The sequence below is a fragment of the Clarias gariepinus genome, chromosome 14, assembly GCF_024256425.1.
Source record: "Clarias gariepinus isolate MV-2021 ecotype Netherlands chromosome 14, CGAR_prim_01v2, whole genome shotgun sequence".
In the NCBI taxonomy this organism is placed as follows: Eukaryota; Metazoa; Chordata; class Actinopteri; order Siluriformes; family Clariidae; genus Clarias; species Clarias gariepinus.
Genome location: NC_071113.1, coordinates 17,034,235 through 17,049,865, shown reverse-complemented (window position 1 = coordinate 17,049,865; position 15,631 = coordinate 17,034,235). Strand labels below are relative to the sequence as shown.

Sequence of the window (15,631 nt, the reverse complement as noted above, 5' to 3'; positions counted from 1 at the left end):
TACTTTTTCCTTGAAAACCCAGCAGCAGGCTCAAGCCTTTAGCCGTTCACTGCCAAATTCTAGTCATCCTCCACCTCTCCCTCTGCCACCGACTCCAGTTAACAATTAGTGGTCGTTTGTTCCAGCATCTCGGACCACAGCTTCAACTATGCAACTTCCCTATCAAGCGGTCAACATAAACTCACTCGGCGACACTGTCCGAAAGGCCACCAGTGCCAACATCGAAACAATGCCAACAAGAATTTTGACTCCAATGTTTAACCGATGTGATTATGCATTCGAGCGCCTTCCAAAGTAAGGTCAATAAAAATATTTGCAGCCCGTCTTCTCTGCCGTACATTTATGAGTAGTCACCTGTCATGTTGCTTGGTGTTAATGAATCTCCGATTGTTACATGTTACAGCCAAACCCCTGGGTATCATGTTTCATGCCGGCAACTCCTCAGCCTTGCCCCAGAGCAATAAATCTGCCCTAACCATCAGAGGACATGTTACAATACAGCACTATATTCACATCTATCTGTTTAGAAAGCACAACAAGGCAATGGAAACATGAAATTCTAAAGCTGGTACACTCTCATGTTATCCGGAGCCACGGGGACATAAGGACTGTAGCTTTGCCCTTTATCGCTGCAAGCCAAATTATTTTAAGAAAGTCTCATGTTTGAATCCATATAGAATAGCTGGTTAAAACATTTGTCCTGTCTTTGCCAGCCTCCTCTTAAATGGAAACACTTGTGTGAAGAGGTATGTCGATCACTGTAAACTGATCTGAGGAGCATACAGGAAAGTCCAGGCTATGTTTTTGCTGTCTGTGTTAGACAAGGAATTCCACTCAGCAGTTGTCCTGTACCAGAGTATGTGAGACAGAAATGGGAGAAGAAGAGATTATTCCAACTACACACCCTCCAGAGGAAGAAGGGTTTGGCTTCCAAAGAAAGTACAAGGTGAAGATCGAGAACACTGTCTGGCATGTCTGGTTAAGCAAGGAGTACATGCAAAAGGCCTAAAAGACTACTTCCTGTAGAAAACACAGGGCAGGGAGAAAGCCGGAAATGGCTCTCAAATCCATTTGGCTACTGAAATGAAAGGTTTCTGAAAATAGTCCAGAATCTTGGGGGTCCTTTTCGTTTCTATAGAGATATATTTAGGGAATCCCAATGTTGTCATGAGGAATGTGTTTACTGGCCATCAGCATTATGTCTGTTCGCACTGAAGTAGCATTAAGCTGACCACAAGGAGCAACATGAGTGCAGAGAGGTCTCCCTGTTCTTTTAGACCCAGACCACAGAGTTGAGTATTTGAGGCTTTGGGCCACACAGCAACTGTAAGCAGACAGCTTGGCCAGCTGCCCAAGTCAGCTCCCCTTTCTTGACGTCACATACACAGTCAAGCGACAGGAGTCAAACCTTGCTTGTCCTGCCAGATTTGTGGTGGCTCAAACAGTTAAGTCTCTAGGCTACTGATCGGAAGGTTAGGGGTTCAAGCGCCAGCACCGCCAAGCTGCCACTGTTAAGGAAGGGCCCTAATCTTATCTGCTTTTAGCTGAGCCTTCGCTCTGACCCCGGATACCTAACTGGTATATGAATGCATGTGAAAAATAACCAAATCATAATCTTAATATTCAACACAGGACATGAGATGGGTCATGGTTAACCTCATACTGTACCGTGCATGTAATGTTTGGTGATGGCAGAATCTAATACCCAGGCACCAATAATGTGTCTCCCCTTGTGACAGCCTGTGTCCATACGCTGTAAAGCACCACCTCTTCCTTTCTGCTTCCCTGTGCTATGCTCAGAGTTTGCACACTGCTCAACTTGTCTAACTGTCAAGTGGTTTTCCCCACAAGACATTACACGTTTAAAACATACTGAGCGCAGCTGATAAAATCTTGGTTCGGTAGAGGGGGGGACTGTATACACCATGAAAAAAAGGTTTCATTCGCAAGAATATATAGCAACAAAAAAGTTTGATCTTAAAAAATATTGCCATGTGTTTTATCAGGAAAAACCTCTGTTCCCAAAAGGTAAACCCGTGAGATAAACAAAAGCATGGAAGTAGTGCTAGGTTCCAGCAAGCAGTAACTGCACACATCATAACGCTTACAGTGCTGCAGTAACAGCATTCCGCAACTGTAGCTTAATCTGAAATTGTAGAAAATGGACTTAAAATGTTACTTTGTTGCCTTGGCCCTGGTTTAGCCCAAAACCTTTTTCTTGACCTGTGTTTTTCTTTCAAATCATCCGCCTCTGTGGATAAGGTGTGTTACTGAGGAGTAACAGCAGCAGAGTGCAGCAGTGTATGGTATGGAGATGCGAAGGTCGAGGCTGCTCAATGGGTGGCCCGCAAGGAACATTTTGTCCTCTCTGCCTCATTTGCGTAGAGACACTGCTTTCCTGCACTCAGTGTATCTTTTTGTCACTTCAGCACTCTGGGTCCATTTGTATGATCCGCTGAAATGGCAGGAGAAGGAGTGATGGCAGGACAGGAGGGATATGGGGGGGGGGGTGCAGGTCCAAAGAAACCAGACATACACAACCATCTAGCCTTTTACACACCCCTGACTAATGTGCTCCGACACTCGTACATCACCCGCAAATTGGCCAAATGAATTAACCATGGCCCCTGCTTAGCGTTACAGGCTTTAAATAGATTTTCCTCTTTCCAGGTCTGGCCAATAATTGCATTTATCCATCTTGTTGAAGCACGGTTTACACACTTGCTAACATCATGCCAATCCAGGCTACATTTTCCGCTCCACTGGCAGGAGTGGGGGCGATTTGTCATTGGATCACAACAGGTCATTCAAACAACAATTAGTTGACTCCCCCGTATGTCAATGTCTACCTCTCCAGTAGGCACGGTCTTGGTGGAGCAAAGGGGTCTATTCTATTTATCCCCTGCTTGCTCTGTCTTTACACAGCCTCCGTTGCTTTGCTTAGTGAGATGAATTGGGCTTAGCTGTACTTCAATATCAATCAGCTAAACCACCAGGCTCTAGCAAACACCATCCTGAGGACTAAATGGAGCCTGAAGCTAGGGAGCCTGACTATGCAACTTTCAGCACGGACAAAAACCCAAGACAAACCTGCAGAAACAAATGCAAGCCTGTGCATACACAAAGACAAGCACACACGCACACACACACTCACACACACTAAGGGCTTGTGGCTAAACTGCACTAGGGGTCAGCTCTACACTCTTGAGTGTTTGAACAGTAGTGCATTAGACACTGTGAGGCCCGCGGGACAATTGAGCTATGTAAACACTGAGAACTTCCTTCCCTGCAGCCATTCAGGCCTGTGCTGAGACAGCCCACTGTTTAAATAGCACTGAATACCACAGCATACTCACTACTAAACATCTGCTCTCTGTGGTACCAGGTCTAGGACAGAGCAGGAAAGTCGACTGAGGACTTTTATCGGCATTAAACAAAAGCATGCCTTTTTTCCTTGATCATTCAAGAAAGCAAAAAGCTACTGTACAAGTACTGTACAAGCCTTCAGCTAACTTCGAGCTTGAAACCAGGAAAGCCGGCCACTCGACGCCACTCATTATGACAAAGCAGGCAATTTATCTAGACTGATATTTGAAAAATGCAAAGTGTGACGGCTCATAAAGATAGAGGAGCAGTAAAGCTGCAGATAAAGAAAAGCTGCGTTCTAAAGGCCACACTGATGTACGGAACGCTGCCAAGGTCACATGACTCCGGGTGGCGTGTCTAAATCTGTCCAGCGTCCAAAGACAACAGCCCCGGGTCAGGATTAGGCCCTCTTTCCTTATAAATCACTCCCGTCTCATCGCTCACTCTTTTGCCTCTGTCAGATAGGCAGCGAAAACAGATTACTATTTACTATCAGTGACAGACGCTCATCATCGCTGTTAAACGAGAGGAGCCGCTGGATTACACACCTCCTCTGTCATTGTGACGAGCCTCACGCCCTGGAGATGAGAGCGCATCATTACAATCTCACTCCACATCACTGATCGCCGCCTAATGTCTAGCGCATCCTCCGCACCCTCAGGCCGCGCGACCACCGATACTCATGCACTCAATTGTCCTCCAACGGGAATGTAATTGACAATTCAACACAGGAAGTCAGTTCTCTCCATATCGGGAACTGTGTTGTGTTCCCTGGAATTTTTCTTCCTCGAAGTTTTGCATGGCTCTCGGATGAAATGCATTTCCCATTTAAATGAATTCATATTAATCTACGCTCAAATAAATTAGTGCATGGAGTGAAAAATAAATAAAGTGTCAAATCATATGAAACATTATCTATACTGTACGACAGACTGAAATTACTGAATATATCAACACTATCTCTAAGACTGCAGGTGAGCTCCTATTTCATGCCTATAATTTAAAAATACATGTGTTTATGAATGCATTATCCGTGACTGTAGGACTTGGGAGGTTCATTTGTGTGAAAAAAAAAAAAACACATTTTCTGTGCATGAATTGTGCTAAGGTTTTTCTCTGCTAATCCATAAAATAATATTCCTATCGTTAAGGAGTACTCGCTTTAGCTTATGCTCACATAAAAATGTAATAACTTAAAGAAATGCAGCTAAAGTATTAGTCCAAAAAAAGGGAGGATGCATCCGCGTGCACATTCAGACTCTTAGGACCGTCATCAGAGCTTAACTGCCAGCAATAAAAAAAGTTTAATTAGAAGATTAAAAATACGCAGCGCGAGTGTTATCATTTTTTATTCTGTCAATTGTGTTTCTCCGGTACTAAATGCTTCCAAAGTAGGCGCAGGAATTAGTGTTGATAATTAAAGCAAACGAGATTTTACCTTCAACAACAGAAAGATTCCATAAATCACAATTAGCAATCTGAACATTGAACACGTGTGCTGATCCGAATTAGACTAATTCTCTTATCAATTGGAAACATTTCATATAATAAACAGGCTTCCATGATCAACACACCCGTCGTACGAGTCGCACGATCACACACACAGGCCGCAATAACAACCACATGTAAACCACATGTACACTTCTTCCTCTTTCATTTAAATATTTTTTTTCATTCATTGTAAAATAATGCTGAAGGAATCCAAATTTAATAACCTACTTTCGAAACATATTGCTATTTATGCTGTGTAAAATCTTAATAACGGCTCTAATCTGAGGTGCTGGTTGTTAATTGTGGATTGTGGAACTTCTCCTCTGGTACGTTTTGGTTTTGCTTGCCTGGGACGGCCTTGATGAGAGCATGATGAACATGGTGCATGATGGGTACCAGTCTAATTTAAAAATGCACTTGACAATACTGTTCTTACAAGAACTATTCAAGAACAGCCAACCCTCATGGCTTAAAATTAACAACTGATTGTCGTTTTTACTTAATTAACTAATGCCAAATGTGTTATATCATGGAGAAATATAATAATAGAAAAAGCCAGTATTGTCCTATATATTCTGTGTTGTGTGTGTGTGTATATAAATTTAATACAGATAACAGATTTTAAATTCTTATTATTAAAACGAAATGCTCTACCGAAATACTTGAGCTGGTAATAACAATGTAGTTTAATTTCCACACTCATTCAGGTGTGTTCTGAACTTTGGCACTGATTGCTGTTATCTTTACTATTTTGGTAATAAAACTACAGTGAAATCATCATGACTACATGCACGCATATATACATAACAACATACACACACACACGCACACACACAAAAAACACAAGTACATACTTAGTCACTATCATTTGTCATAAAAAGGTTAAAGGGAGAACCCTTTCCAACAGAAATCATGTCAGTGTGTGTGCACTTTGGCCGAGCGTGTTCCAATTCAAACAAAAAGCCAAGTGCCGCTGAATTCCAGAGTCACTTCACTCTGAGCACTCGTTCTGATGACGAGGCTCGGGTCAGGAGGAGCTAATAAACGCAGCAAACCGGCCGATTCACTAAAAGGGAAGAAAAGCCACACACACGGCTTGTCCATCAAACGAGGCTATAAACTTGTCACCTCCCTGCCCGTCTTTTCTCGGTCCTGCTGTGTTTTTTTCACCCTCTTTTTTTTGACGGAGATAAATGCAAGGCCTCAGGGCTCTATTGTTTGGACATCTAACCAGGAACTATGGCCGCTCTCATTGCCCCAGTATTAGCAGCAATTATGCACCCTATTCAGGCAGGCTTTGTGCGTCTCCCTCCCCGTCATCCACCCTCGGCCCCTCCACAGCGGGCACATCGGCCACTGGCTTTCCCGCTTTTCTCAGCCTCCCAGCCCCCTCCACACCAATGCTGCATGGACTAACCACCTCATACGGCTCTGTCTAAAATGATACACTATTACAGCTTGAGATATTATAAAATATTATAGAATTGGTTGTATATTATGATATTAAACAGCATCTCGTAAGGCATTATATCACTATATATCAAATTGTATTTATTCATGTTATATTTTTTATAAATTACAAATTAAATATAATTCTTTATAATAAATTCTTAAATCATTATTTCTTTGTTGTTGAATCAAAAAAAACACACATTCCAAAACAATCTAAATAACATTTTTAATTCCCCTCCTAATATTACATCTATAATTCATTTTCTATTCTACAGAAAGTTTTCTGCATTTATGTTTTTTGTAACATATTATTTTGTATGCTATTGCTGCTGAAAAGTTTTAACACAAAACAAATTTGCACATAATGATGAAAATCAGCAGGAGCGCTGTGTGTGAAGTGCATAGGATATATGCACATGTGAGGCAGACAGAGACAGAGAGAAAGTGAGAGAGAATAATATGATTTCCATGTTTTGGGAGCCCTGCGCAGTGTGGGCCAGCAGGAGGACTATATTTACCAGATGACAAAAGTTGCATTCCAGATGTACAGTGCAATCTTTGTGCTGAACTTTATGGAAATGAATGTTGGACAAGAGGGGGGTTGGGTCAGCGACACACAGCTGCTAAGGCAATGCTGCTACGTGAGACCTCAAATTTACAACGGCTACAGCTTCACGTTTATCAGGCACAGGAGAGCGTCACGCTCGCTCACTTATTTACAAACACACACTTTAAAAAAAGAACAATCTGAATATTATTGATTCTAATTGATTATAAGATAATAATAATTGATTATTATTACCGTGGTTTTATTTTCTTTGTTCTTTTTCGTTCTTTTTTTTTTTTTTTAGAATATTATAAAAATAAGATTTTTTTTCTGTATATCTAAAAATGATATAATTACAAGATGGCAAATCCATGACATAATGTTCGTAATAAAGCTCAGCAGAGTGTAGATCAGACTATAAACATGAACACGTAAAACACGTGGATTTCACAAAACTAAAAAAACTTTAACACAAACACTTCCACACCACATTTTATACAAAATAAATGCAGCCAACTAAAAATCACCAAACAATAACTAAACCTATCAAGAACACACACTCATACACATAAAAAAAACCTCAATAAATATTTACAGGACTAATCTTTTCCATTCATTCACCAGGCGCTAACAAAACCTTACTGTACTCTCTCTCTCTCTCTCTCTCTCGCGCTCTCTCCCCTACATCTGCGATTCATTGACTTTACAATTTACCACATGTCGAGATGGGAGAGGTCGAGACTCCATCTGAATCACGGCACAAATATGCGAGTGATTTATTGTTTTAAAAAACGTGGGCCGATTTAGTGCAACTCCACTTTTCCTGCGCATTACTCCTATTGGCAGACCATGAACAATTACAGTTTGGACTAATTAAGGCCTGAGAATGTGCTGTGTGCCACTAATGTCTCACAGGCCCCAATTTCAACTTAATGCTGCCAAACTTTGCTCCCCGACTTAACTCGCTGAAATCCAAAACAGATTGCACTTTTTTTTCTTTTTTTTTTTTGTGCGTGACTGTTTATCAAGCTCGAGCAAAATAGCACATCGTTTCTGTCTTGCGTGGGTCGAGGAGACCGGGAGGAGGAGAAGAAAAGAGAAAAGGGACAGGGGGAGACAAGAACAGAGAGACTTTGCTTCTACCATTCTTTATAAACTAAAGTGATTTGCAAAACAAAAGGATGGCAACCATCTAAATAAACTGAGAGTGTGTTTTGCGGAGAGCAGCACAAAACCCGGCCGCGTCGCTCGCTGAACCCCCCGCGGACAGCAATTAGGAGCCATCAACATGTAAAGCCAATTTGATAAGGTAGGAGTCTATCCGCCCCAAATCCGCATTAAACTATCTTTTGCCCTTCACACGACAAGCTATTCAATGTGGAAGCACAACACACTTAATCCATGAGATACGGCATTGTGGGCTAGGTACTAATAAAATGGTTAGAAAGATAGTGTCAGGGTTTATTCAAATTTCTTCACTGCCACACAAAGGACTCAGCTTTTTTTTGCCGTAATAAATTCCTTAAAAATAACCCACATAGAAATTATTATGAATTATAATATTTATAATAATAATACATTTATTATTAGTAGTAGTATTATTTAAAATGACAGCAAACTATTACATAAAATAGAAACTAAGGGTGAAAATGGAAAAAGAAATAAAGGGCAGATTGTGAAATCAATCCCCATGTCAGGATTACTGTGGAATTTCAGAGACCATCTTTTTCTTTACTCATAAACGGAGCAGGGGACACGGGCTGTTGCAGGTTTTCCCCTTATTTTATTCCTGGCTCTTATTTATTTTTTATTTTTTTTTAAACTGTACGTAATTATACATTGAAACCTGAAACTCTTGCCAAAGGTCTACAGGCCTAAGGAATTATGGGGCCAAGGGTGGCGTCAAATATCTTAACATTCATAAGTCGCAGAGGCAGTAAATAAACCCAGAGGATTTACAGGCATAAAGCCCTTGGTCTACACACTGCCTCGAGTCGGCCTCTGCCTGCCTCTTCTCGCAGACCCGCTGAGGTGAAATGTTCCCCTACAGCAGCCCGCATAACCAGCGCCTTTAAAACCACAACACACACACACACACACACACACACACACACACAAACAGGCCGCAGCCGTACATATGCATACCTCTGACCTGCTCCAGCCGCGAGGGCTGACGGGCTACTCGGGCAGATCAGCGCTGAGAGAGAGGGAGCGCTTGCGCTGGCAGTGTAGCGTCATGTCAAATTTCTAAACGCCACCTAATCATCATAGAGATTTTGAGGCCAGGCTTGTTGGAAAAACAAACTTCCCGTTATTATGGCCCTCCGAGGTCAGACTAATTCAAGCCCCCTCCCGCCCCTTTCTGCACACACTCAAACACGAGCCCGGGAACAAGCGTTACATCACTATTGCACGAGACTGTCGAGGAAGAATCAGCTGACACAAGCAAGGCGTCCGAATATTCTAAAGATTGTCACATTTCAAATATAAACTTCAAATCTGCAGCCTTCCACACAGCTGACTCTCACTAAGACATTACATCATGCTTCGGAGCTGTAAATTTGCCTTAACCTAAAACAGAGGTCCAAAAAATAGGCTGATTTGTACTATTTTAATTCAAACAATGGTGCATTTAATTCTGCTGAATGCGAGTAAAAACACCGGGGTGAACTGCAGCGATGTCGGGCACGATGAGAGCTCAGCACTGGGCACTCAGATGAACGCTCTGTAATAAAGGATTAACAGCATCAGAGCCAGTTAGCAGGGTTCAGCGCTGTGTGTTTGTTAAACAAAAAGACAGCTAATCGATGCTCAGGTGAATTATTTATACTAGACTTAAGTAATGTGTTACTGTGAATACAACGGCTTTCAACTTCAAAGTGGTGCGGGTAGGATGCCCAGGCAACACACAGGTAGCGCAGCTCACAGAGCGAAGTAGAAAGAGGGAAACGGAGCGAGAGTGATGGATGTAAAACTGATGCACTAATAATTGTGGACAGGCTACGGTCACTATGATATATAATACCATTATATTATACCAAACACTATAAGCTAAAAAAATAATAAACTTACAAGATCCTGTATATATTTACACAAGGACACACCGCAATATATCTATTACAATCTAAAGGGAATAAAAGAATACATTGTATTAAGGAAACAATGAATATTCACTGATGTTACAGGATCTTCAGGACACAATCATCCTCGTCTTCATCAGCATCTCTTTCTACCTGCACTACATACACACACACACACACATATATATCCACTGCTTCTAAACACACAACAGAGACACAGCGAACCAGCACTCACACACTGAGCACCTACATCGTTTGAAGCAATATCCATTTTTATAAGTGCCCATAAACTTATTTAGAATTGGATGCATGTGCGTGCGTGTGTTTCATTATAAACTAAGTGCATGTCCCCTGTCACGAGTCTGGTATTACAGTCCCGACGAATTGTGTGAGTACAAGAATGGTGGAAAGAAGACACCGTGGTATAAAAAAAAAAAAATTCAACAAAGATGTAGCTTTTGTGAAGCATGGTGGCAGTGCCTATGCACTCACACTCTTATTCACACACTCTTAGACACACTGAGAGAAGAAGCATGCTGTTCCTCTTTAAAATACTAAGCACACAGCATTTAAAACAGCAGATACACATCACGGTTTTTACCTGTTCATTTATTTTAGATGCAATTTTAAATTTTTGATTTAACTAACATTAATGAACACAAGAAATAAATAGAAATAGAAATGATTTAGATTAGTGTGACAAATTAGTTTTTTTCTTTTTTAGGTTTTGTGTAAATCATATAATTTAAAAATGATAATAATAAATACTAACTGTTAATAAACTCAGCTGTGGAAGAAAGACACTGAGATCTTTTGGGATGAGGAATCATACTGGGAAAATTTGCAGAAATGCATAATTATATAATATAAAAATAAAAATATTTTTATACATATAAAAATATGTAGTATTGGTAGTAGTAATAATAATAATAATAATAATAATAATAGCTTTACAAATGTGCTGTGTGAATAGCTAAAATATTGAATTGAATTCTTTTATCACAATCATTTCTTGTAAATTGCTGTCAATAGGCATTAATATTTTATGTGCTGTGCATATTTTATTCTAATGTTTCCTTACTTCAAATGCTTTCATTAATTGCCTCTATTTCCCCTGGCTCATGTTTAGAATGTTTAGAATGTGCATACATTATGACTTCACATCTTCCACTGCTCGCCACATGTGCATAAAATAATAATAATAATAATAATAATAATAATAATATAATTTATAATTTAATATAATTCATATTGTTATTATTATTAATCACTGCATGCAGTAATATTAGAGCAGAATGTAGGATGTGGCCTCATGCTGCACGTGGCTGAAGAAACTAAATTCATTTCCGAATTAAAAGCTTAGACACACAGCAGCGGTGAAATAATTACACCTGACACACACACACACGTTTCTTGTCTATTATAGTTCCGTGAACAGTCGGCTTGTATTTGGTGTTTCGAGTACGAGTGTGTGAGAGTGTGTGTGGAGCTGTAGTCGTGTAGCGCGTTAGCTTTAGCCTGACCCTGAGCAGTGCCGCTGTACAGCAGCCGGATCACAGCGGGGACAAACTTCTGCGTGGAGCTTTCTGCCCCGAGCGGGACAGCTTTTGTTCTCACTTTACGTCTTTACGTGTGATTTACTCCTGGATGTGGATGTGTGTGTGGGTGTGTGTGTGTGTGTGTAAAGTAAAGTGGAAGTCAAACAGAAAAAATGACAAATAAAAAAATAAATAGCAAGCCAAAAGAAAAAAGGGGGCACTTACTGTGCGCGCGGTCGGAGAGAGGGATCCGTTGGAGAGGTAGGGGCTGGTCAGGTCGGGGATCATGATAAACGGGTAGCCCGGGTACGGGGGGCTCTTGAACAGCCCTCCATCTTGCCTTTTCGCAGCTAACATGGCGGGGGGAAAAGAAGAAAACTTTCTTAGGGAGCGTCAGGGGGAAATATAAACCATTTCACCGTGTTATAAGCAAGGAGGGTATGCTTGTGTTGGTATTGTTTAAAGGGGGAAAAAACAAGCTAAATCACAGGCTCATTTAGAGAAAAGAGCGACTCACCCTCCTCTAAACTTTCTCTTGTTTTGTCTCTGAAAGTTTCGGCTCTAGGCGGAGGCCGTCTTTCCGCCTTCTCATGCAGCAGCGACACGGGGAGCGGTGAACACAGCACAATGGCAACACGGTTAGCTTTAGTGTTTATCACCGCGGCGGTACACACACACATACACACACTCACACGGGGGAAAAAGTTTCGCGCTTTGCACAAAAGTGTTAAGTAAACTAACGGACAACTGATCCGCGGTGTTTTGTCACTTACCTCTGAATCCGAGGAGCTGTTTTGATTCGTTTCTGACTCGTTTACGAGCGAAGATTTGACATCTGCTAAATCCCTTTCTGCAGAGGAGTTCTCTGAAATTTTCTCCTCCTGTTCTCCTTCGTCTTTGAACGAAATCATTTCATCGTTCGCACCCAGATCGTCCCCTCCACCGCCGTTCAGCTGCGGCATTTTCTCCCGAGCAGGGTTGGGGGGCCAAAACACAAAGTTTTCAACCCTTGATCTCTGGGATCCCGGATCCGAGTTCGAGTTTAAGGTCTGCCCTGGTGTTTCCCAAGGACTGGCGATTAGTACCAAACTAAAAAAAGGGGGAATCTTGGCAGAAAAAGAAGCCGTAGACGGAGCCGAGGCGCTCGGATTGAGGGAGTTGAAGTTGGTCGGAGTGGTTTTCAGTTCAAAGGCGGCGCTGATTGACAGCTAGAGAGGGATGGAAATAGAGAGAGTCTGGATTCGGGATTATTGACAGGGAGAAACACACAAGAAACTAATGAGATTCAAACAGGGAGGGACTTGAAGTGACGTTTTCATAAATAGAGAGGGGCAGGAAAGTAGGGAGGGGGGAAGAGAGGCTGGAGGAAAGCGGCAGACCAACACAGCGGCTTGAAAAGCGAGGAAGGAAAAGCGAGCTTTGGTGGAGGAGAGCGAAGAGAGAGAGAGAGAGAGAGAAAGCGGCCCTGCTTTACTGCTGGAATGACGAGGAGCCGGAAGAGCCGCAGATACGCGGAAACTGTGTGTGTGTGCGTGCGCGCGCGTGTGTGTGGGGTGTGTGTGTGTGTGCTGCTTCCTTGTTTTTTCCCTCTCTCTCTTTTTATTCTGTACCTTAAAAGATACAGTGATTCCACTATATATATATATATATATATATATATATATATATATATATTAGTTTTCTTTACATTATATATGTAATGAAAAAACTAGACAGATTTACATTTACACTATACAGCAGTTTGTAATACAATAAACGAATTTAATCAAGACTATTTCTGTATTGTAATGAAGCATTATTATTATTATTATGCAGGCTACAAAACTATTTCAATCAAGACTATTTCTGTATTGTAACGAAACAGTATTATGATTATTATTATTATTGTTATTAATAATAATAATAATAATAATAATGTGGGCTGCAAGTGTAATGGTGAGATACCATTACACTGTGGGCCTGCTGTGTGATCTCTTGGGGTTTTGCAGCTGTAGGATGCACACACACACACACACACACACACTTGACTAAAGGATGGTGACCTCCACCCATTAAGAAATAATACGCTGTGTGTTGCCTGCCTTTCCTCCTCAAACAAACAAATCAATTAGTCAATAAATAGTAGGTAAAAGCTAGGGTTGAATTGTTACATTTGTTTGACTTGAATCATTTTCTATATTTTTATTAAGCTTAAAAATAGTTTGGATTATATGAAATATATCAGTAACATTATTTAAAAAAAAACGTTTACCAATTACAACTGATGATGACTATTTATTAACTCATTTATAAATCACCTCTTAAATGAATTCATGACACACCATGCCCTTTTCTCCTAACTCACTGACCAATTGTCTTTTCTGAATTTAATGCACCCAAAATAATTTATGCTCTTACAGCGTTTATCTTTATTCATAGACTCAGCCAGTTCCTGTTGATAGAAGCTCTGCCCAATATGCTCAGAAACAAACATTCAAGTCAGGCACATAGGCAAAGGTCAAACACACATCAGAGGGCATAAAAACGTTTTTGAATGTGAAAGTGATTTGCAGCAGTTTATCGTTCTGGTTTCTAGGCTTTTTAATATTTCCTAAGGCAATGAAATCTACAGACATAAGGCATGTAACCGTTAGTTGACAGCGGTATCTGTTAAATTATGCTATAAATGCGATATGTAGGATTATGTAAGATTATTTATAATAATAATAATAATAATAATGTATAGCAGTATTTCATATGTTACAAAAAAATAACAAAAGATTATCCTAAGCATGCTCAAATTCTGCACATTAAATTTTATGGTTCTGTGTGCTCCAAAAATGTGTTTAAAGTCTTTAAAATGAACATTTTAAATGGTTAGAAACCTATAGCTTATTTATTTGTTTAAATCTCAGTTGAATTTTATTTCTGTTCCTTTTCCTTTATCTTAGATATGTCTAGGAGCACTTGAAATTCAATTCTAAAATTAATTTTGTTTTTTTATCCGCAGACAATAATAAATGTAATTTTGCCTTTTCATACTTTTCACTCAGGGGTGGGGTGGGGATTTGGGGGGCTTTAATGGGTGATACCTCCTGAGATCCATGTTTGTGGTCTCTTGCAGAAAAAATCAGGCTTGTGTGTAAACAGTTAATTACCCACAATGCCTGCGTGTTCCCATACGGCCTGAAATGGCTCTGTTCTTAATTAGCATATTATGGGCTCTGTTGGGCTCTAATGGTCTTCCTGCTTGTTTTCATGGTAACAATATGTGCATTTTAGAAGGCTGTTTAATAGTAACAACAGCTTGATTTATGCCAGATTCCCTCTAAGCTGGACAAATAAAACAGCATAAACTTTTCTGGTTTTAACAAGTGGAACTTGGCATTTAACCTTTTCGAGTGTAATCAATTGTAAATTTCCCCATTGTGAAAGAGACTCTGGTAACCATTTTAGCATTTTTTCCAAAAGAGTTCAGTTAAATTATATCCGGTGAGTAATGACTTGAATATCCACAATTATGCAGTCCTAATAGCTTGTTGCATTTTGTGTCTATAAGACAATAATAGAGGAAATAATAATAGATTTATATGGTTATGCAAAAATCTCTTTAATGATGTGTTTTTAAAGCAAATGCGAAAGAAGGAAGATAATTTCATTACACAAACTTGCCGTGCTTTGCAGTAAATATTGATAAAATGTAAAAAAAAAAAAAAAAAAATAATAATAATAATAATAATAATAATAATAAACATTATTTCATTTGTAGTCTATTATGCAGTGTATCTATAAATCTGAGATGCTTTTAGAATCTCTATCATACTATTGATCAGAGCAGGTGAACAGCCACAGACCGAAGGTCACATCAAATTTCGCACAACGTTGCATCATGTTTAAAATAAAACATGCGGTTATGTTTGAGGGCATGTCACCTCTCCAGACGTTAAGTCCAGCCAAGCCTGTGTTTCTCACCCCTACTGTGTCTCAAATAGTGCATAGTGGGAAATATATGAGGCGGAGCAATATCTGCGTGCCTTTCCCAAAACAAACAGTTCGCTTTTTCATACATGGATGTGATGGTCATTAATCAGAGGCTTGACCAGCAGCAGAGCAAACATGCAGCCATCTGATTGTGTGTACCTTTACAGTACATGTGTGAGTGTGTGTGTGTTAGAGAG

The 15,631-nt window shown here is 40.2% G+C and overlaps 1 protein-coding gene across 25 annotated transcripts in view; it reads right to left on the bottom strand.

Annotated features, from left to right (window-relative positions):
- The window catches only part of tcf7l2 (transcription factor 7 like 2), a 77,488-nt gene extending 64,547 nt beyond the window's left edge, over nucleotides 1-12,941 (bottom strand). For all 25 annotated transcript variants that reach the window (XR_008365617.1, XM_053511173.1, XM_053511174.1 and 22 more), the window contains exons 1-3: nucleotides 12,248-12,941; nucleotides 11,992-12,058; nucleotides 11,700-11,824 (exon numbers count right to left, since the gene is read on the bottom strand). Coding sequence is in view for 24 of the 25 variants with exons in the window: in XM_053511173.1 (XP_053367148.1) it covers nucleotides 11,700-11,824; nucleotides 11,992-12,058; nucleotides 12,248-12,436 (381 nt within the window). In the remaining variant the exon portion in view is untranslated. The remainder of the gene's footprint in view (nucleotides 1-11,699; nucleotides 11,825-11,991; nucleotides 12,059-12,247) is intronic.
- Nucleotides 12,942-15,631: the final 2,690 nt, after the last annotated feature.